At 34.6% G+C, this 23,991-nt stretch overlaps 2 protein-coding genes across 3 annotated transcripts; both read left to right on the top strand.

Moving 5' to 3' along the window:
• Positions 1-1,269: 1,269 nt before the first annotated feature.
• Positions 1,270-3,988, top strand: LOC132603867 (glycosyltransferase BC10-like). The gene is made up of 2 exons (XM_060317158.1): positions 1,270-2,457; positions 3,436-3,988. The coding sequence occupies exon 1, from the start codon at positions 1,368-1,370 to the stop codon at positions 2,439-2,441; it is 1,074 nt and encodes a 357-aa protein (XP_060173141.1). The 5' UTR covers positions 1,270-1,367; the 3' UTR covers positions 2,442-2,457; positions 3,436-3,988.
• Positions 3,989-11,008: 7,020 nt separating this feature from the next.
• Positions 11,009-23,903, top strand: LOC132603851 (serine/threonine-protein phosphatase BSL3). 2 transcript variants are annotated; one of them, XM_060317146.1, is made up of 22 exons: positions 11,009-12,040; positions 13,301-13,361; positions 13,455-13,533; positions 13,620-13,699; positions 13,802-13,896; positions 13,976-14,075; positions 14,323-14,392; positions 16,232-16,333; positions 16,422-16,503; positions 16,623-16,802; positions 18,370-18,637; positions 18,740-18,980; positions 19,063-19,233; positions 20,829-21,067; positions 21,547-21,631; positions 21,756-21,854; positions 21,928-22,127; positions 22,207-22,282; positions 22,770-22,905; positions 23,013-23,152; positions 23,236-23,299; positions 23,379-23,903. In XM_060317146.1, the coding sequence occupies exons 1-22, from the start codon at positions 11,680-11,682 to the stop codon at positions 23,390-23,392; spliced, it is 2,943 nt and encodes a 980-aa protein (XP_060173129.1). In that variant the 5' UTR covers positions 11,009-11,679; the 3' UTR covers positions 23,393-23,903. The 2 variants fall into 2 exon arrangements, with proteins under 2 accessions (XP_060173129.1, XP_060173121.1); XM_060317138.1 differs by having other exon boundaries at positions 23,236-23,903.
• Positions 23,904-23,991: the final 88 nt, after the last annotated feature.

The raw sequence follows: 23,991 nt of genomic DNA, 5'->3' as shown, positions 1-23,991 counted from the left end.
CAAATCAACCGCTGCAACCACCACAACTACTCATGATCATCACCACCAACCACCGCATAATTTTTTTAAAATAATTTATTGATACAATATTAAATTATTTAGTATTTTATCTGAATATCATATTTATTAATTTTAGATAAAGATCAATTTTATATATTCAGATGTTGAAATAACAAACATTCTTAATTATTAAGTATTTATATTTTAATACACCTTCATTTTTATATATCCAGATTCATACATTTAGATCTTAATGTACATGTTAATATTCAAATTTATATTCAAGATTATATATCTAAATTAATGCACATCTTAATATTCAAATTTGTATTAAGATTCAGACGTCTTAATCTTAATAAAAAAAAGCTTATAAAATCAAACAATTACATTTCTTATACTATGAAAAATCCTACGTAACTATTAGCTTGAATAATATTTCCTATATGTTAGGTGGTTACTTTGTGAAAAAACATAAAGCATATGTGTAACTACAATATTTTTGTGGATTTTTTTTTATTTTTAACACCAATAATTTGGGAAACATGTATATTTCAAAAGTATTAGTACTACTTATTTGTAATGACCTCTTGTACTTTAAACATGTCAACTAGTTGTACTTAAAAAAAAATATTAGATAGAAATTTCTTATTATTTATTATTCAGCCTTAAATGATCTTACAAGTTACAATTATTTAGTTGGATGAACTTTGCTTTATACAATTCAAATATATAATTTTTTTTAAATATTTTGAGAAAAATAAGAATAAAATTATCATATTTAAGTAGTATGATTTTATAAAATTCTGCAATTAAGTTGATCATAAACTGTACCAATATTTCGTCCTTTACGTCTGATGACCGGAAAAAGAAAAAAATATAAAAAAAAAAGAAAAGAAAAAAAAAGGACCCCACACCACACCTAATCCCCTCTGTACTCTATTCAAGCAAAATTTCACCATTATCTCCTCCACCCCCTCTTTTTCTTCTCAAATCTCAAATCCTCATATTAACTTACCTTATATATTGATAACTATGGTAAACTTATGAGCGAGAATCTTTCGGAAATAACTCCCAAAAGAATAAAATCTGCGTATATTTTATCCTCCACAAATTCACTTGTGAAATTACATTGCGTTGTATCACAAATAGTAAGTGTTAAAGAAAGAGTAAAAGAAAAATAAAAAAATAGTAAAATAAAAAAGGACCCCACACTACACCCCCACCCACACCTAACCCCCTCTTTACTCAACTCTATTCAAGCAAAATTTCACCATTCATTGATCTCCTCCATCTCCCTCTCTCTTTCTTCTCAAATCTCAAAAAATCCTCACTTTACTTTTCATCACTATCTTCCCCATTTTCACACAATGTTCAAATTATACATCCTTATCCCATCTCTTACACTTCTAATCTCAATTCCAATAATCTTTTTTTTAGCCCCATCTATCCTTCCTCAACGCCAAATTACCATTTCTATCCCTGATGAACTTGACGATCTTTCCCTTTTTCACAAAGCCATAACCGCCGATTCAACTTTCCTTAAAAAACCTTCCCATAAATACCCTTCCAACAAATTCCGACTAGGTTCAACCACCATCCACCGCCCTAAAATCGCCTTTCTTTTCTTAACAAACTCCGATTTGCACTTTCAGTCCCTGTGGAACAAGTTCTTTAACCTTTCTGATCCACATCTTTATAATATTTACATTCACGCTGACCCCACAGTTAAAATCACACCTCCAGTTGGTGTTTTTTCTAACAGATTTATACATTCTAAGAGAACTCAACGCTCATCACCGACACTTATTTCAGCCACGCGCCGCTTGCTTGCTCACGCGGTTCTTGATGATCCAGATAACGTTTATTTCGCTCTTATTTCACAGCATTGTATCCCTTTACACTCTTTTAATTACTTTTACAGTTTTTTACTAGATACCCAAAAATTATCAAACAAAATGGAGTTTCCTAGTTATATAGAGATTTTAAATGAATCTCCTTCATTATTAGATAGATATAATGCTAGAGGTGAAAATGTAATGGAACCTGAAGTTGGGTTTGATAAATTCCGGGTCGGGTCACAGTTTTTTGTGATTACAAGAAAACATTCCTTAATGGTTATCAAGGATAGTAAGCTGTGGAGGAAATTCAAGAAACCTTGTGTAAAAATTGAATCTTGTTATCCTGAAGAGCATTATTTTCCTACTTTGTTATCAATGGAGGATCCAAATGGGTGTAAAGGTTATACATTGACTCGGGTTAATTGGACTGATAGTGTTGATGGGCATCCACGTACTTATCATCCATTTGAAGTTTCATCAGAGCTGATTTATAAGCTTAGAGAGTCGAATTCGACGTATTCGTTTATGTTTGCAAGGAAATTCTCACCGGATTGCTTGAAACCGTTGATGGAAATGGCAGATTCCGTCATTTTTAAGGACTAAAGTTTCTTTTTTCTTGGTAAGTTTTATTTATTCTTTATTGGGGCTCTTTTTTCAGTTGAGTTTACTTGGTATATTTGGTTTGATTTGAGATGGACGGCTAATATGGTATATTAGAAAGTACTAGTGATATTTGCTAGAGTTAGCTTATAACATACTTCAAGTGTTGACAATTTGAGTGGTGAATCTATTCAAGGTGGTTTTCTTTTGTTTTACTTTAATGGTGATGGAACATTTTTAGAATCCGAGTAGGCTTGATATTTTAAGTAGCCGAGCATATTTAGGTGAATTGAAGCCCTTCAAATGTAAAGATAGTTATGTTTTCAGGAATTTTATGTAAATATCTCTTAAACTATTTTAACAGTCTCAATGTGTTGCTTAAACAATAGTACTGTAGTACATAGTAATTTTAAACTTTTATCTGTAACCATTTTCTTTATACTTTCAATAATTCAACTCTTCTAGATATATATATTTTAGAAAAGGTTGAAAATTTTATTCTTTCTTTGTTTGTCGCATACTCACCTTTACCTTCATTAGTCTTGTATTACAATTTACAACCAAAAAAAGAATCCCCTCCATTGAATGGTTTTATTAGATTTTGATTGTTGAATTTGAATACAATTCTTTGGTCTCGTTTGGACTTTGGGCGGCCGATGGAAAATCTCCCAAGTAATAATGGTCAAAGAAAGAACCACTAGGATATTTGGTCTTTTGAAAAGAAGATAGTAGGTAAATTATGGCATCCTTAGTTGATATTTGTGGATTTGGTTGGGAAAGTTAGACCAGATGTCTCTATCATATTCATCACTATTAAACAAATTGTGGTCAATTTTCTTATAAAAGGTGTTGAGTTTTGGCATAAAACATTAAAAACCTTTGTGTCAATGAAGCTAGAGATATGACAACTGCTTTGGTGAATTGGTGATTAGTTGAGTTAGGATCCGATGTGATTTAAACTGAATCATGTTCTATTTTTATTTATTTTTGTTTACAGCTAATGATGAAGAGGAGAAATCTTATGCAAACTGTGATTGTTGTGAAGAAAAAGAACGCATCTTGGAGTATCAGATGGGAATGAGGTCTTGAAGGGTTGTCAAAAAGAAGGCCCTCAGCCAAAGTAACCCCAAAAAGAATCCAACTCAAAGCTTTGAATGAGCTTTCAAAGAAAGCAACAAAAAGCAAGCAGTAGACAGAAGGTACTGTTGAGGTGTAATTTAGTAATGTTTTGTTTTTTTATTTTTAAATTAGGCGTTCAGTATTCCACTTGCTCGACTAAGGAGTTAAAACGCTCCGTACCAAGAGGATCTCTGCTCTAGCTCGAATTCAATTTGGTAAAATTTCTAGTTGTAGCTGGTGGGGTTTGAGGAGAGGAGGCCTTTAGGCTCTTCCCTTTGTTGCGTTGTGTGTTCTTCTTGTACATAGATACTAAGAATATTTCGGTGAATCATGAGTGGATGATTAGAGGGCTGTTATTGTGAAGGTTGTTAAATGGTGGATTGAGCCATAAGCAAATAAAGAGAGGGCTAAATCCAAGTCTTTTTCTCCAAGTTACTGTCCCCCACATTTCGCCTTTCCCCCCTTTTTTTGCCCTCAGTTCAGCATTTTCTTTACTTTGATTGTAGGTTATTCCAATGAATGATTTATTTTTCTAGTTATTCCAACTAAATTCTGTAGGATTTAGTTGTTCTGGCCTTTTGAGGCCATCCTTGTACATTGACGTGACTTTTTGAGCAGTAAAAAAAAAATACTAGACACCGTTTGTTTTAGGGTTCGGTCTAGTTGTAAGAACGCGACACGTTGTATGTGAGTTAGATGCACGCTATGATTCCATTACAGACAAAATTTGAAATGTAAGTGGTGAATGGTAGAGGGCCGGATTCATTACCCATTGAGTTTACAGACTAAAATGTGAAATGTAAGTGAGGGTAGGGTAGAGGGCTGGATCCATTACCCATTGAGTTTTGGCCGTGCGTTATTGGCTCTGGGGTGAGTTTTCATAAAAAAAAAAAAATGGAAAAAAGAAAAATACTAGTGACTAGATTTTTTTTTATTTTTTTTAATGAAATGTTAAATGCATTTCTCATACAACTTCTTGTGATTAATAGCCCGTTACTGATGAGGTTATGGTGCCAGATAAGTAGGAGTTGCACTCTGTTAACGGAACTGAACTGAACTTGAGGAACTGATCTGAACTAATAAATCAAATTGATCATATGATGCAGGGAAATTCACTGCATGTAAAGAAAAGAAAAAACAAAAAGTAATTGAATGAAGTTTAATTTTAGGATTATCAATTTTGGATTCACCCATCTATGTTTATGTTTATTTATTTGAGGACCGTCCTCTGATATTGACTTGTTGAAGGGAGAATATTTTGTTGTGTGGTTGCGGAAGTGATAAACCATGCATGCCTAAAAGGTGGTAGATTGTATAAGAATTGAAAATTAGTTAACGAAGTTAAGCAGGCAATGAGTTTTGAATTGTAAGTGTATTTTACTATTTGCAAATTGCAATTATGACTTACTTTTTCATTAAATTTAGCATTTTAGATTACATGAACAGACCAAATGTCTAAATTGGCATGCTCTTTTAGCCTATTAGGCCTGCTTAGCGACAATAAAAAAGATTTAGAAAAAATGGCCACGTCCAATATTATATTCTATTACGTTTGTTTATCATAACTAAATGAGGAAAAATATTTATCAACTAATTATAATTAAATTATTATAATACAAGTAAAAGTGTTATTTACTCCCTCCATTTTAATTTATGTGGCATCATTTAACCGAATACGGAGTTTAAGAAATAAGGGAAAATTTTGTTATGTTTACCAAATTGTCTTTACTTTGGTGCATACTTTTATTGACTTTTCTTCACATTAAGTACATCTTTTAAAGTTAAGTGGGACCTAATAAGGATAAAATAGAGATAGTGCCATTAAATAGTTGCCAAATAAGGAATGATGACATTTATTTTGGGGCGAACTAAAGAGGAAATGGTGTTACATAAATTGAGACGGATGGAGTATTTATTTATTGAATCATTATAAATACTAAGGGTCATGCTAAATGCGTAGAATTTTATGGGCAGAAAATAAGCAGCAAATGGTAAAATGTCTATATTGTCTACTTTTGGCTCCGAACATTACTATTTTCCCTCCAATGATTCCCTCCAAAAAGTTAATATTTTAGCATGCTCATTTTTTTATCTTCCAATGCATTAAACATTTAAATTAAATTTATAACTACAAATACTTTAATTGAATTATATGAATTGAATTTGATTGAATATTAAATTTAACTGGAAATTCTTGCTTGTAGGAGTTTCTAATGATATGTTTAAATTTTAATTTTAATTAATTTAATTAAACTACTAATGTATTGAAATTGAACTACTATCGAATTCTTTTTTATTTTTTATTTTTTTTACTAATTCAAGTTATGATATTTAATTGATTACAATATGAAATATATATAATAAACATCATATATATTTTAAAATAACTTCTCCACATTTTACATACACATCATCTATACATTTTACCAGCAAACAATTAATTTATGACTCATATTTTTGCATACACTTTTCTATATATTTTAAAATTAATCAATTGACTCTCATATGATGTTTTACTTTAAAAGTAAATAATTAACTCTCTTAATATACATCCTTATATATTTAAAAACTGAATGATTAACCAACTCATATTTAAATTTTTGCTTTTCTTATATTAAAAATTGTGTTAATTGACTGGAATAAATACTAATTAAATAAAATATATATAGTTTCAAATTGAATTATTTTTAACCTTATATTACATCTATGATTGATTTTAATTGCCTTTTTTTTGCTCTACATTATCTTTTTCTATCTTTAATAGTCCAATAAACTGATATATACAATTTTATTAGTATATTCTTTTATGTGACCAAACTTATTACTAAATTATCCTTTTTATTGAATTGTGTGAGTTTTATTTTGAATGCATATTAAATTAATTAAAAATACAATCTTTGTGGGATTATAAACTATTGAAATTCAAATGTGAAAAATCATTAAACATAACGGTGAAAAATCACTCTACATATATAAGACAAGGTTAAGTTATAACGAAATGGTTTAAATAAATCGATAATATACAATAATATAGGACATTGGATGATTTACACAAGTGTATTGGTTAAATATATTGTAACTACAGTATTTCACAAGACATTAACTACCATACGACAACAAGTTCCTGTGTAAGCTTCAGCTACATAGGTGAGTAAATATGTGTAAGACGCGAATTTATTGTTATAATTCAACCAAAATAATGTAATTATACAATTATCAAATGTATTATCTTGTGTCGTCGTTCTATCACAAAAAAAAAAACATAGTATTATAGCGTTAATTCTTTAATTTTTTTTTTCTAATCTCTATTGTTGACTTAGTTGACCATCAAATGACTGCATTCGACGGATCAACTAAGTTAAATTTTTTGTTAGCATTCAACAAAAATAAATAATAATTCAAATATTTAAATATATTTTCTTATTTATATACTATCTAAGGATAATATGTTTTATCACAAAATTATTTTCTACATATATAACTCTTGTTACAGTGCATAGGTAGTGAACAAAAACTTATTTCTTCAATTTTCTAAGGAAGAATCAAAATTTAATACAATTGTTATTAATGAAATGTGAGAAAAAAATATAAAACAATTTTAGGTCCACATTTTTAGACGAATTTATTCGATTTAAAATTAAATATATTTAAGATCTTAGATTGTTATTAATGAAATGTGAGAAAAAAAATATAAAACAATATTAGGTCCACATTTTTAGACGAATTTATTCGATTTAAAATTAAATATATTTAAGATCTTAGTTACAAATTTGCTTATTATATTATCCTATGATGGTGTATGTTCAATTTGGGGGAAAAAATTGTGATGCGGTCGAACTCGAACCCATGAACCGACGGTCGCAAGGTTGGACTGGTTACCGCCCGGCTGCAATAGCTTCATCTGTCGAGTGATGCTAATCAAATTGTATTTACCCGCTTGAATAATTAGAGGGACAAACTAATAGGATTAATTTTATAAAGAAATGGTTTAATCAACCCATAATATACAACAACAGAGGACGTTGGAGATTTACACAAGTATATATGAAAAAACTAATATTTTGGTTAAATAAATTGTAACTACACTATCGCACGAGACATTAGCTACTATAGGACAACAAGATCGTTTGTAGAAGTTAGCTACGTAAGCGAGTAACTATGGGTAAGTAGTGAATTTGTTGTTATGATTCAACCAAAACAATGTAATTATACATGTTATCAAATGTATTATCTTATGTCGTAGTTTTATTACAAAAAAATAGTATTATAGTCTGAATTCTTTAATTTTCTCTAAACTTAGTTGACCATCAGATGACTGCATTCAATAGATCAATCAAGTTAATTTTTCTTTAGCATTCAACGAGAATAATGTAAGTATATAAGTATTCAAATATACTATCTTAGGTTATAGTTCTACCAAAAATTCAGTTCTACATGTATAACTCTTGTTATGGTGTATAGGTAGTAACCCTATAACTTATTTCTTCCATTTTTTTAAGGAAGAATCAAAATTCAATACAATTGTTAATTAATGAAATGTGAGAAAATATATAAAGAAAAAATTGTTCCACATTTTTTTAGAAGAATTTATCCAATTTTGAAACACATGTTTAAAATTTTAGTTACAAAAAATATTTTAACACGGTGTATTATTCTTTAATGATGCATGTTCAACCAAATCTTATTTCTTTTATGTTTTAGAAAAAATAAATAAAAAAATTAATTAATAAAATGTGAGAAAAATATAAATCAGATTAATTTCATAATTTTCAGATGAATTTACCCAGTTTTAAAAATTAAATATGTTTAAGATTTTAGTTACAAATTTAATATAATTCATTATATTATTCTTTAATGATGTATGTTTAATCAAGTCAAATTTGTTGTTAGCATTCTAAAAAACGATAATGTAACTTACAAGCAATCAAATATATTATCTTACTCTATAGTTTTATCACAAAATTATTTCTACATAAATAAATCTTGTTATAGTATAGGCATTAAACCAAATCTTATTTCTTCCATTTTCTTAGAAAAATCATAATTTAATATAATTATTAATTAATGGAATGTGAGTAAATATAAGAAAGTTTAGTTTCACAATTTTTAGACAAGTTTACCTGGTTTAAAAAATTAAATATGTTTTAACGTACATCATTAAAGGATAATATAACAGATTAAATTAAATATAAAAAATATATTTAAAAACGTGTAATCAAGATATCCTTTCATTATTTTACTACACATACAATTCGTTGGATCAAATGCTAATAAATTGTATATGCTTTAGCACGTCCTTTATTCTACACCAAGTAAAAATTATTTTTTACATTTAATACAAGTAATAAAGCTAGCCGTTCATTACTTTTTCCTTTTAGAAGAAATAAGATTGTCAATATTTTTAGTTAAGAAAAAAACTTTTAAATGGTAGACATGAATAAGAAAAGAAAAATAAGTTGGTACCCCTCCATTCCATAATAAGTGACTCTTTTAGCTCATGCACACCCTTTAAGAAATTACTTACTCTTAGAAAATTATGAATATTTTTACTAACTTACCCTTAATTAATGCTTAAAAAAAAGTTATTTAATGATTCTTGATTGTAAATAAGGGTAAGTTTAAAAAAATAGGATTAATTGCTTCTTGAAATCCTAAAGTGTCACTTATTTTGAAACAAAATAAAAAACCTAAAATGTCACTTAATATAGAATGGAGGGAGTATTTATAATCTTGAAAAGCTAAACTCATTAAATGTGTATAAGAAGAGAGAAAAACTTTTATTTTTTCTATACATTAAAAACATAAATCTGTCATTACTTTAATAGAAAGAATAAAATTCAAAATTTTCATCCCACTTTTTCAATGAGGGCATAAGTGGCACAAAAAAAATATGAAATGTCCGTAATACCCCATTCTGCTCACAATTTTCTGTTCAAAAATCATTTTCCAAATACTAAATGTAAATAAAAGAAACTCGAAAAAGAGATGGAAGAAAAGAGAAGAGAAAAAACACACGTAAGAAGAAAAGTTTAGCAGCTAATTCATCAACTCGAAAAAGAGATGGAAGAAAAGAGAAGAGAAAAAACACACGTAAGAAGAAAAGTTTAGCAGCTAATTCATCAACTCTCATCATCTAGAAGATTCAACAAATGAGACTCCTATATGAAAATGCAGTCTTACTAGGCAACTGTCTTTTTCATTTTTGTTTTCTTTCTCCTTTCTTTCGGACTGTTCTTTTTGAGACGAATGTACAAGTGCTTTACTTTTTTTTCCCTTTGCTTTTGGACCATGGGTAATGCATTCGACATGTATAAGAACTTGTAGGGTCGACGGGTGTAATTCAATGTTCCCTCTTACATCACCTTTTTCCATTTGGATACAACTAGATAACGTCGATGTCACGTGACCAACCGCACCTTTATTACATATCAATATCAATTGTTGATTATTTTACTGAATATTTGTTCCTTTTTTTTTTTTTTTTTTACCATGGTTATATTTCACTCAGTCCCTACAAAGTTTTGTATCAATTGTATTGAATTTTCACTGATTATATTTTCTTTACTTAAGCCCAATTTATATAATCCTCATATCAAATAAAAATAAAGTAAAAAATCTGTTAAATAATAATAATAATAAAAGTTATCTATGTTATATTTCTACCATATAAATTTATTATAACGTCAAAATATTTTTGGAAAAGCAATAGGTTCAAAACCAACTAACCAGCAAGACTTAAATCTATTCTTAACTAGTAGTAATAACAAATATCGCCTCATATGATTTTTTTTTCCATTGTTTATATTTTTAGCTAAATCTGTATCGATTCAAATAAATAGTAGTTCTTTCGAGATAACTTATTTTCATGTAATTTTAGGTTTATTTAGTCCTTTTTCACACATCCACTTAGTATAGTTTCACACCTACTAATCGATATATTTGTAAGTCGACGCATAATATGACAAGCCATTTCAAATAACCATTTCCATTAATTTTATAAGCTATGAAGATGTTTGGATAAATTTATAAATTCATTAAATCAACTTATCAAAGACTTTCTAATTTATTACACTCTCAATAAACTTCATAACCTAAAAGTGACTTTTAGTATTTGATACTTGTGTATACAAAATAGTACATGTATAATAAAGTCAAGGGATGAAATTAGAACAACAACAACATATTCAAAGTAATTTCACAAGTGAAGTCTGAATAATTCATGTCACTTGATACGGACGACTTTTATTTTTTCGTATGACAACAGTCTTGACCTCCGATCTAGTTTTTTGCACACCTTACTCTTCCTTGTGCGGGTAGAGAGGCTTTTGACAGACACTCGAGAAGAAAGGAAAAAAAGAATAACACGATAAAAAATTAAAAAATACAATAAAAATGATACTCAATAATATAATAATGGTTCTTAACCAAATCAGGTGATATTATCTAAAGCCAGAGCCAGCTCTCATCCCATATGTATTTGTCAGGCTAAATCAAGTCTCACGCATCTTCACACGCGCCGCCCCAGCGCGTTTCACTAACTCCTTCTTTTTCACCCAATCAACGAGCGCACCCCTCCCGTTGAAACCGGAACCAGTTATTCCCCCTTGTGTGGGCAAAAGAGAATCTGACGAACTGCATAAAACTGTTGAACCCCCTGCTTTAACACCTGTACCTTGAGAGGTAAAAAATAAAGTCAACGGTAGTCAATCTTTGTTCTTAGCCATTCACACAGATGACAGATGAGAGAGACATAGATACTATCCGCAGAAAAATACGTATATGAATCTATAAATACAGATATATCTACATGTCCGCCTATACATACATACATATATAAATTCTTGTAGAGAGAGAAAACAAGTGATGGAGGATTAGCCAGACAGGAAGTTCTAGAGAGAGAAAGTGTTCGAATTGATCCTGCTATTGTATTCCTCGAAGAAGAGAGAGAGAAGGAAAAAAACCTAGAATTTTCTCTCTAATTAATTTTCTCGGAAAATTTGGATGTATTTGAATCAGAGGATCTAGGAATTGTGATTTTTCGATATTTACGGTTTGAAATAGAAATGATCCGAAATGCATATGATTGAGAATTGGAGCTCCGAGAATAAGCTAGGGTTTCAATATGGATGTGGATTCAACGATGTCGTCATCGGAAACCGATCACGATCAGCTAAACGGCGCGTCGGCTGAGGCAGCTAAGGATGAGCAGGCGTCGGCGGCGCCGGCGCCGGCGAGTAGTAGTCCGGTGGTGGTGGGGCCGAGGTGTGCACCGATGTATACTGTGGTGAACGCGGTTATGGAGAAGAAGGAGGATGGGCCAGGGCCAAGGTGTGGACATACATTAACGGCTGTACCAGCTGTTGGAGAGGAAGGTAGTTCGAATTATATTGGACCTAGGCTTATTCTATTTGGTGGTGCAACTGCACTTGAAGGGAATTCTGCTGCTTCTGGAACTCCTTCTTCTGCTGGAAGTGCTGGAATTCGTATGTTTCCTCTAATTCTTCCATACCAGTAGTCCTGCAGTTTCTGTTACTATCTATTGCTTCTTGTACTTCGATTACCCATTTTGATGTAAATGTTTAGAATGCTTTGTTATGCTTTCTGGTTCGTATGTTTACGCTAATTATCCAACTTGACTGCCCTTTTTCCTGGGCAGTCTCTGGGCAATTTTCGGATTTTGATTAAAATATGGTTTATTTTCCAGTTGTATAGATTAAATGTAAGAGTCAAGTGACATTTATTGGTCTCAAAAAACCTCTGAATTTTTTGATTGGTAACATTTTAAAGTACAACAATGACAAACAAGATAAAATTAATTAATGCTAGTAGGTAGTTGAGCGTTGTCAAGCTTAAAGTTCCATACGTGTAGTCGTAGTATTACTCTTTGTAGTTTCTTGTCCTTCAATTTCAGTTACTATCTATTGTTTCTTGTGCTTTGATTAGTGTATATTTTGTGGTAGTTATCGTTCCTTTTTCAGACTGCTTTATCATGCTTTATATTTCCATGGCTTCTTCTCTTATGTTATTTCTTTTTTCGAACTGCTTTCATTTGCTTTTCATTGAGCCGAGGGTCTATCGGGAACAACCTCTCTACCTCCCAAAGGTAGGTAAGGTTTGCGTACCCTCTACCCTCCCGAGACCCCACTTGTGGGATTACACTGAGTATGTTGTTGTTGTTGGCAATCCATGGGCAATTTGATTAGAATATGGTATAGTTGCGTAGATTAAATGCAAAGAGTGAAGTGACATTTATTGGTCTCAAGAAGCCTCTAAATACTATGTCTATGCTGAAACAAGATAAATTTTATTTTAATTTATGTAGAATAATCAATTGATAGACGATGTTAGGTTAATAGAGCGTTGTCTCGCTTTTCCTTCCATACTAGTAGTAGCATTACTCCTGTTGTTGATTGTCCTTCGATTCTTGTTGCTATCTGCTTCTTCTTGTACTTCGATTATCGTGCTATTTTGTTGTATTTACTGTTCAGAATGCTTTGTCACGCTTTCTATCGTATTTTGCCATTGCTTCTTCATTCCCATCATTTCCTTTTGCGAACTGCTTTAAACTGTTTTCCCTCGAGCTGAGGGTCTATAGGAAACAACCTGACTACCTCCAAGATGGGGGTGAGGTCTGCGTACACTCTACCCTCCCCAGACCCCACTTTGTGGGATTACACTGGGTATGTTGTTGCTGTTGTTGCTGTTGCAGAATAATCAATTGATAGACGAAGTCTTAATTGCAGGTTTAGCAGGGGCTACCGCTGATGTGCACTGCTATGATGTTCTGACAAATAAATGGTCTAGGTAAGTAGCTATTGGTATCACTGGTAAGCTACATTCTAATTTGTTGTTTACTTAGAATGGATAAAGTATGTGCATGTTTCTTAATAATCACAGGATGACTCCAATAGGAGAGCCACCCACACCAAGGGCTGCTCATGTTGCTACCGCTGTTGGAACTATGGTTGTTATTCAGGTTGGTATAAACTGACAGCATTCCATTTGCTTTGTGCATGATTATCTACTTCAGCTAGCTGAGATGTTCTATCTTGTCCATCCCAGGGTGGAATTGGTCCAGCTGGATTGTCAGCTGAGGATCTTCATGTTCTGGACCTTACACAACAACGCCCACGATGGCACAGGTTAGCACTTATGCAGTTCAAGTAGTGACGTAGTTTCAATGATTGTGGTGTATGCTGGTGAAGTGTGCTGATCAGTTACTGAAATAATTCTGATCTTTTTAGGGTTGTGGTTCAAGGACCTGGTCCGGGGCCACGTTATGGCCACGTCATGGCTTTGGTAGGGCAAAGATATCTCATGGCTATCGGTGGAAATGATGGTTAGTCTCGTGAAGAGGCCTCCCCATTTTTATTTAAGCAACAATATACAAACAAATAAAGTTGATCCATTATTTTCAGGAAAACGACCTCTAGCGGATGTTTGGGCTTTGGACACAGCTGCCAAACCATATGAATGGCGCAAATTGGAACCTGAGGGTGAAGGTCCACCTCCTTGCATGTAAATTCCGTGATCTTTCTTGAAGATGTGTACTTCAATTCCTCATTGTATATGAGACACACTATTTTGTCGTTACTTTTGACTGTATATCTTTTGCTTATTCTGAACTTTATGTGCTTTAATTACTCGGTGAAGAACCTGAGGTTTTGTTAGTACATGTCAATGGAAGAAGTAGTTTGTGATCCTAATCTGGTCCAACCGTCCAGCAAAGTAATGAAATCCTAATCTGCTGTTGTTACTTGGCTAGGTATGCTACTGCAAGTGCGAGATCGGATGGTCTTCTTCTGCTTTGTGGAGGGAGGGATGGCAATAGTGTGGTGAGCGAAGCATGTTTTCTCATGCAATTAGAAAAATGGATGGTTTCTTATGCTGATTTACTTGGTCCTTGGTTTTAGAGGGACACCTTGTTTACTTTAATTGTGTCTACCTTCTTATGTGAATGACCTCTCTTTCTTTGGCCCAAATTGATTATCCCATCTGTTAGGGTGGTGCTTTTTCCCCCCTATTTCATGTACCTAGTAGTTAATCACTTTTAATAGATAAAACTTGGGTGGAGCTCTTTATCTTTCCCATTTTTTTAAAATTGTTTTATCTTTCCTTTTCCTACACGGTTACGATTGCACTCTGCAAATCTCTCCAATCTCTAGCCTCCTCCTTCTTGATCCCTACCCTGCTTGTAGTGCATTGCCTTGCCACCTTGCTCACCCTGATCTGCCCATCTGCCCAACTTCTGCCGGGGATACCGTTTCCCAGTGCCAGCCTTCTGATTTTCCTCCTGTCTCGTCCCGCTTTAGAAATATACACCTAGTCCTGTTAACTAGCATTGAGCGTTCCACAATGATTTTATACTTATTCCGTGAACTATACAACAACAACAACATCATACCCAGTGTAATCCCACAAGTGGGGTGGGAGTTCGTGGGACATAAGTTTTAGAACTTTAAAATGATATGCAGAATAAATATATCTAATACACATCAAAACGATACCAATAACAATTTCTCATGCATGTAACTAGACCTCCACAGTGTATGTCATGGAACTTCTAAGGACGTACATAAGTGATGGCATCAGACAAGACTTCCCAGCTAATCCAAAAATGACTATAATCCTATGAACTAGCACCCACAGTTGGAAGGGTGGGCTCACCAGCAAAAGCAATGTGATGGAAATGACAACAACCTAGGGCGTCTCACCACCACACAATAGTATCTGAAATGTCAACAGCAACGCTTATGGAGGGGTTGAGTACAATTTGTACAATTGTACCCCGTAAGTGATAACAACCCGTGTTGGCCCTTGTAATATTTGACATGATATCTTTTTAACAGATCATGTCTTTTAGATACTTCCAAGTTCTAACTATTGTCTCTATAGCCTTCACTCACTTACTTAAAATTAAGAAGCTTATCCATTGTCTTTTCTGGACCTCTATGCCCAAGAAACTGTCAGTGAAAGATGATGCTGTTGAGCTTCATTCACTTAAACCTAACAATAATAATTTTGGAGTGATGGAGCTGATTTGTGATTAATGAACAATGGACGTCTGGGGCTTGAAGTTAAGGATAGTATATGAAGCTAGGCTTGATGGTACTCCAGAAAACTATAGTTTAGTTGGAGGTGCATTTTATTGCCTATGACTGTAAACCTTGTTGACCTTGTGCATTAGCTTTGGCCATATTTACATATAAGTTTATGTTGACAGTTTGATTGAAAGTGACATTAAAAAAAAAAAAGCAATTTGACTGAGACTGTACTGATAAAAAAATGACTGATAGTGCTCTCATAATTCTTTTGGTTACTCAAAAGGATCCGGTGGTTCCTCTGCAACCATGCGGAGAAAAAGATTTGTAGTGACTAGTGAGTAATGAGTGTATGAGTGTCCTGTAATGTGTGTGTATTTTGAAGAACCTTGAAGTACCCACACCTATGCTATACCTATTCGACATGGGTTCTTCAAAACAGATGTGAAGATCCATGTAACATCAGTGATGAACTCAAGAGTCTGTTTTTTGTTTGCTATTTTTTTCTTTCTGTTGGTGTAATTGATAATTGTATGGGGACTCCGAGCTGTTTACATTGTTACTTCCTCGTGTGCTCTCCCTCTCATAGGTTGATTGTACTTACACTTCTCCCACTGCCTTGTTGATCCACAGCCACTGGCCAGCGCATATGGACTTGCCAAGCATAGAGATGGGCGCTGGGAGTGGGCCATTGCTCCTGGTGTGTCACCTTCCCCTAGATATCAACATGCTGCTGTAAGTGTTTGCTTCATTCCTTTTATTAACTGCATCTTTTCAGATGGATCTTCTTATAGTATTTATCAGTTATGTTCTGGTATTATAGGTTTTTGTTAATGCTCGGCTCCATGTATCTGGAGGAGCACTTGGTGGTGGACGCATGGTGGAGGACTCATCCAGTATAGCAGGTATTTAATTTAATTTTGGTGTTACATAGCGGAGATAAAAGCTGTTTGCTTAACTGACACTCCGGTTAACTGTTGTTTTCATACCTTACTATCATGTTTAACTTCCCCTCTTTTGGCAGTTCTTGATACAGCTGCAGGAGTGTGGTGTGACACAACTTCTGTTGTCACTAGTCCTAGAACTGGAAGATACAGTGCAGATGCAGCTGGTGGAGATGCTGCAGTTGAATTGACTAGACGTTGTAGACATGCAGCTGTTGCTGTTGGTGACTTGATATTTATTTATGGCGGTCTGCGTGGCGGTAAGGCTATAAGATAGACATCAATCAACATTCTTTTATATTCTTTCTAGTTTAATTTTCAGATGACAACCATTTTTTTTTCTTTGGAATTGTAAAGTAACTAGCTGTCATCATCTTTCTTCGTCTCCAGGGGTGGTTCTGGATGTGCTGTGTTTTAGGCATTCATAAGTGGTCTTCACTAGCTATCTCATTCTCTAGTATGCATATAGCATGTTAGAATAATAGGTTTTCACGAGGGGCACTCCTTTTTCTGTTTAACTAATATGTTGGTTTCTGTGTCTTTCATCGGTGTAATGTGAATCCTGTCACTGGTGCATAACCAGTTATCTGACTTAGTAACTTGATATAACTGAAAAATAAATTTATATTGTTGCTCTTCAAGTACAGAACTATTATAATTCCTTTCATATTTACCATTCTCAAAAGTTGTTAGTATACCTTTCTCGCATTTTGGCTAAGATCACATGCTGAATTAATAGAGGGGGTATTTCCAGTCGGGTGTAAACGGATGAAGAGTGCTGGAGCTGGTCCACTTTCGCTGTAATGATGTGGTGCAACTCATATTGATAAGCCCTGCTCGTACTGAGATGAACAACTCAAAAAATTTAATAACTGCGGTGAGGGGGAGTTGTGATGTTGGGGAAACAGGATGGAAGCTTTCTTGTTTTTATGGAAGATATGCCTCTGAAATGCAGGAATCCCAGGCCTTATTTTCCACCTGTACGGTGGTAGTTCCTAGCATGAGCATAAAAATGCACCACGATTTGCTAGTAACCTGGGAGGTGGAAATTAAATGAAAAGCTGTCCCTGCTTAGGTTTAGCTGACTGCTACAATAGCATGAGCTGTAATCAAGAGCTCATCCCTTGTTCACATTATAAAAGTTTCCCAGTTCATGAGCAGCTTGTATTTCCTTGACAACAGGTTTCTTAGTCTGCAAACGGATGAAGGCTCCTCTGAGATTCAATAATAGAGATATTTAGTGATATTTTGGCAGTAGACATCCATAATTACACAACAACTACTACTCAATCCCAAGTTAGTTGGGGGCGGCTATATGAATCCTCACTATCCATGTTGTTCCATTTAGAGTCTCAATCCAAAATTTTAAAAATGAGGTTCTCTATTTTAAAAAATAAGTTCTCCAGCTCTATAAGTTATTTACATTTTTAGTGATATACAAATCTCTAACGAATGTTCGACCTAAAATAAACATTCCATCATGACTAAACTCAATCCCAATAATAATTGATCTTTCTTTTTGGAATTTTTCTTCAATTATGGATGAGTAGACTTCTTTCATTAAAAAATTAAGTAATATCATGTTAGAAATGTCTGTTGGCTTGGTCTATTCTTCATGCAAATCATGCATTCATTTAACTTTCCAGATTATAGGTAGCCAAATACTCTGCCAGAAGTGAAAATCATAGATAATGTCAAATGTATCTGTTGCATGTTTCCAACTTTAAAGAAAATAAATAGTGTGATGAAATATGACCTTGAGAGAAGTTATTCAGATCACTTCCTGGTTTCTGCAACAAGTTTAATCCTGCTGTTTTTTGGTCGCAGGGGTGTTGCTAGACGACTTGCTTGTTGCTGAAGACTTGGCCGCTGCTGAAACAACTAGTGCAGCTTCACATGCTGCAGCTGCTGCAGTTAATGTACAAGCGGGGAGGATGACAGGAAGGTATGGATTTGGTGATGAAAGAACAAGGCAAACTGACCCTGAAGCAGTTAATGATGGCTCAGTTGTACTGGGAACTCCTGTCGCTCCCCCTGTAAACGGTGATGTGTATTCCGATATAAGCACTGAAAATGCCACGCTTCAAGGATCTCGGTGAGTTTGCAGTTGCATAGGAACAGCAACATCTACTGTCTCTGTTTTGTTAATGCATGATAAGTTTCTAAAGATATATCTTGTGGTTTGTTTTGTTTGCAGGAGACTCATCAAAGGTGTTGAATATTTAGTGGAGGCTTCTGCTGCAGAAGCTGAGGCTATTACTGCTACACTAGCAGCTGCAAAAGCTCGACAACAAGGTAATGGAGAAGTTGAACTTCCAGATAGGGACCGTGGAGCGGAGGCAACGCCTAGTGGAAAACAGGCGTCTACTTTGGTCAAGCCTGATTCTGCCTTATCAAATAATTCTGTCCCAGCTGGAGTCCGTTTACATCACCGTGCTGTCAGTGTTCAAATCCTTCATGCTATGAGTTGGTCTTAGTTTGTTCATAAGTTGACTGATGATGTGCCTTAATGCATTGAAGGTCGTTATAGCTGCAGAGACTGGTGGTGCTCTTGGTGGCATGGTGCGGCAGCTTTCTATTGATCAGTTTGAAAATGAAGGCAGGCGAGTTAGTTATGGAACCCCAGAAAATGCAACAGCAGCAAGAAAACTATTGGATCGTCAAATGTCCATCAACAGTGTTCCTAAAAAGGTACAATGATTTGTCTCTTGACAAATGGTCTGATTTAAGTGCCACAATGTGGCTTACCGCTATTTATCTGATGTGTTATTCATGAAAATTGTTGATAACAGTGTGCTTCTCTAATAACTGAACTTTTTTGATGAGATGGTTACACATTTCAACGTGGTATCAGAGCATCCAACGAATCTCACCGCCACCCATTATCAAAAAGAATTTGCACGTGCTTGGCCCATGAAAAAAAAGAATCAGACCCGCAGTTCAGGGGGTGTGTTGAGAATATAATTAAGTAAATAAAAGTGTGCTTCTCTAATAGCTTAAGCTTTTAGATGAGATGATCGCACACTTCAACAAAAATAAAAAGGGTAAACTGCTTGTAGTGGGTTGCACAGAAACTTCAAAATGCTATGGTGGAAGTAGTGCATAACTTTTGCTAAATAAGTAGCCGAATTAATTAAATCCTATATATTTTGCTTGTCTCTGTTTTTTTGGGTATATCCGGTTTGAAGGGCCATGTTTAACAGCTAGATAGCAAAATGTTAAACATTTTAAGGTCTATTCGCTATCTTCAGTAAAATGGCCAATTTGGTATCTTCAAGACACTCCTCTCCTTAAGTCCAAGTATGCAAGTAACAGTGGTGTGGATACATGGATGGGTTTTGACTAGACTGGGGACATTTATGCCTAACATACTAATTGTTTCTGTTACACGTTTATTTTAGTTTTTATGGTGTAAGCCTACAAATTAGTTCTTTTTGGGGTAATTAAATTTATAGCTAAAAAGAACACTTCAATTGTCCGAAGCAACTCGCAGAATATTCTTTTTATGGCCTTGACACCTCAAGTTCCCCCAAAAGGTGTCTCTGGTTCACATCCAAGGTGAGGGCTCATGTTCGATTCTAGGTTTTATGTCGTTACTCTCCCTTCCTCTCTCGTTTTTGCCAAGAATTTCTTCAAGAGTGCTCTTTAAACTGGTTGAAATCACCTTGGTTGGAAAGACCGAAAATAGGGCAGGGTGCTACACCAATTTAAGATTGGTTAAAGCGTGAATTGAGGAAACAACAAGAATCCAATAAGGAAGTTTACAAGCAGAAAATTGAATGTCTTATTCCCTCTTCATCTAGGGAACTTGGCTCCAGCTATAGAACTATAAGTCTCTAAGAAGTAAGAAGTTGAATGAAGAACTGGAGAGCAAAAGTGTGCAACAGTACTTTGAAGGGAAGAAAGAGAGAAAGAATAGTATTTATATTTCCTTGTCCATATCTTGTGGTTTCGTAGTGGGGTGTGTTAAGAGGTTAGGGGGGAGGGGGAGAGAAAAGGAGGTGGGGATGTGACATGGCTGTACTGTTTGCCTTAATTCAATCAGGCCCATAACTTTTCTGAAAACTCGAGCAAAAAGACTTTCCCAGCTCTGCTGTAAATGTAACTGTCATCAACTTTATAGCTTAAGCTGTTACATCGTATAAAGACAAATAACCTATGCTCGGACTCTTCAAAAATATCGAAGGGTGCGTGTCGGATACTCCAAAAATAGTGTATATTTGGAGAAACATAGCAAATAACTGCATTTTGTTAGTCATATCATTTATTTTTCCTTGCTGTCTCAGGTGATTTCCCATCTTTTGAAGCCTCGTGGGTGGAAGCCGCCTGTTCGACGACAGTTTTTCTTGGACTGCAATGAGATAGCTGATCTTTGTGACAGTGCTGAAAGGATATTTGCAAGTGAACCTAGTGTTATACAGCTTAGGGCTCCTATTAAGATATTTGGTGACTTGCATGGGCAATTTGGGGATCTTATGCGTCTTTTCGACGAGTATGGTTCGCCTTCTACTGCTGGGGATATATCGTAAGTGCCTTGGTTCAGTCTTGCTTCTGGTTGTTTTCTTTTCTGTCAGAGGTGTCCTTTGAACAGTCTATATTCACCTTCATTCTTTTTTAATGGATATTTTGATTGAAATTGCTGGTATCACACTTTGCTTGTTGCTGTAACAGTCTGGTGCCTCAGTAGGCTATCAGAATGCTGTTATTGATTTTGTAGGGCAATATTATTATTGAAACTGGAGGGAATGTTTTACTTTTCCATTCTCTAAGTTAAGCCCTTCTATCTTAGTAGTTATCACCAAAACAAGTACCAAAATTACTTCCTAAAGCAGTACCGAGAAAATGTGTCACAATATTTTGTTGGTGTCTGTTTGCCGTGTCTTCTGTCATTCTGTCTCTTGCAGACTTGTACCAATTTTTGAATTGATCTATCAGTTGGATCAGTTTGTGGTGTCAGTATTTGTTCTTTTAGTTTCGATACTAATTTTGGTAAGTGACCATCAGGTATATCGACTACCTCTTCTTAGGAGATTATGTTGATAGGGGCCAGCACAGTTTGGAAACGATAACTCTTCTTCTTGCTTTAAAGGTACCTCTTGGTGTCTTAACTCTTCTTCTTGCTTTGGAGGTCCCTCTTATATTTTGATGTTTGCTATGCTTTCACATTCTTAGTTACTCTGTGATTTTGATGATATCATAAATTGATGCTTTAGGTTGAGTATCCCCTCAATGTACATCTAATTCGTGGGAACCATGAAGCTGCAGATATTAATGCGCTTTTCGGCTTTCGAATTGAGTGCATTGAACGCATGGTATGTTATGATTTACTGGGTGAAGCTTGTCCTTGCTGTTCAAGCTAGACACTGATGTCTATTTATTCAACAGGGTGAGCGAGATGGAATTTGGGCATGGCATCGAATTAATAGATTGTTCAACTGGCTTCCTCTGGCAGCATTAATCGAGAAAAAGATAATCTGTATGCATGGTGGTATTGGAAGGTCAATTAATCATATTGAACAAATAGAAAATATCCAACGTCCTATCACTATGGATGCTGGCTCAGTTGTTCTTATGGATTTATTGTGGTTAGTCTCTGTCTTCTTTTATGCTTCCGTCATTGACTTTAACATCCTCATACTTTCTCACATCTCTGTGCGCTTTTAGGTCTGACCCTACAGAAAATGATAGTGTTGAAGGATTAAGACCAAATGCAAGAGGTCCAGGGTTGGTCACTTTTGGGGTGAGCAATTTACATTTCATATCAATTTCGAGGAGGCATTTTCTTTTCATATCTTGTTTCAGGGTAGTTAAATATTTTTTTCCTTCACCGCCTATTTGGCTTTTATTTTGGGAAGCTGCTATATTCTTATCAGTTAACTGGAGTTACTTTAAAAGGGCCCAGTACGGACAGAAATTATATTTCAAACAAACTTAAATCAGATTGCTGCATCGGCGCTGCTTTTTCACTTTGACATTCTATGGGCTGTCATTTTCTTAAGTTTGTTTTGTGCAATTGCAGCTGTTCCATCTTTGTAAACCTGGACATCTTTTAATTTCTATGTCCAAGCTCTTTTTCTTTCAAGATATTTGAACTCGCGAGTCCTTGAAGTCACTTATTTGATTCACCAATTGGGCTATTACTACTTAAAGGTTCTCCAGGGTGTTAGGTTGATTGTAGTTTCTCTAAGATTTCTTGTTGACTAATATAAGCACTTGCATACATGTAGCCTGATCGTGTGATGGAATTCTGCAACAACAATGATCTTCAACTGATAGTCCGAGCGCACGAATGTGTGATGGATGGATTTGAACGATTTGCTCAGGGACATCTAATTACGCTTTTCTCAGCCACTAATTATTGTGGTACTTACTATGTTACAAAATTTGGATATTTGGAGGTTTTCTACTTTTTAAATATTGATTTTATCCTTATTCAAAATATTTTTGTTCCTATTTTTTCCTTTCTATAGGTACGGCTAATAATGCTGGTGCTATCTTGGTATTGGGTAGAGATCTTGTTGTGGTTCCAAAACTTATTCACCCCTTGCCGCCAGCAATTTCCTCTCCGGAAACTTCACCTGAGCGGCATATAGAAGATACTTGGATGCAGGTTTGTGATTACCAGATCTTTTTTGACCCACAATTTTTTTCACGTTGATATGTATTTGATCTTGCTCACGATTATTGGAATAGGAACTAAATGCCAACAGGCCACCTACACCAACTAGAGGACGTCCTCAAGTAGCCAACGATCGAGGTTCTCTCACTTGGACTTAGATTATACTGCGATTCTTTTGCTATACTTCCAGGCTTATGCTAACATGTGGGATTTCCAGTGATATGTACATAGCCCCACGCCAAGCAGAGAATTCACAGAGATGCGTATCTTCTTGAAAAGTTAGAGGCTCGATGCACGTTGTGATTCTTCCATGTAAAGAAGGCCTTCAGAAAGTCGGATTTAGATGTTGGAGAATGCAGGCGCATGGTCTGCTCATCATGAAGCAGAGCAGGTGGGGTTTTTCGATAGAGGTGCCCTTTGTGTAAATTGAGCCACAAGCAGGTAGAAGGATTTAACCCTTTCGGAATTTTGGTCATTCTCATGGGTGGGTAGTGCTGGGTTTTTATTGTATTTTATTCCTTGTTAGTCATATTCTTTTCCCGTTTAGGTGTATCATCATCATTTTTGTCTACGGTAAAAGAGGACTCGAGTCTGATTGTTGAGATATGTAATCCTGAAAATCGCTATCGTAATTCATGTATCATAAAGGTCATAGCTTTGTGTAATTGTGTTGCTGCCGTGTAAAATATACTTCCACGTGAACAAGAAATGAGATACGAAAACTATAGCGGGTTATTTACTATTTCTCTCTTTTGATTATCATATTCCGTCGTAAGTGTTCTGCAAGTTACAGCTGAGAAAGTTTAAAGGTAGGTTGACGGTTCTTGCTG

The sequence above is a fragment of the Lycium barbarum genome, chromosome 1 (assembly GCF_019175385.1).
Source record: "Lycium barbarum isolate Lr01 chromosome 1, ASM1917538v2, whole genome shotgun sequence".
Lineage (NCBI taxonomy): Eukaryota > Viridiplantae > Streptophyta > Magnoliopsida > Solanales > Solanaceae > Lycium > Lycium barbarum.
This window is presented reverse-complemented; position numbering and strand designations above follow the sequence as displayed.

Bases quoted from the DNA above. Each gene is read 5' to 3' on its own strand.
- LOC132603851 (XM_060317138.1), top strand. From the start codon at position 11,680: ATGGATGTGGATTCAACGATGTCGTCATCGGAAACCGATCACGATCAG. The intron at 18,638-18,739 runs GTGAGTTTGCAG...TTTTGTTTGCAG, and splicing joins GCCACGCTTCAAGGATCTCG to GAGACTCATCAAAGGTGTTG. The intron at 21,855-21,927 runs GTATGTTATGAT...TTTATTCAACAG, and splicing joins TTGAGTGCATTGAACGCATG to GGTGAGCGAGATGGAATTTG.
- LOC132603867 (XM_060317158.1), top strand. From the start codon at position 1,368: ATGTTCAAATTATACATCCTTATCCCATCTCTTACACTTCTAATCTCA.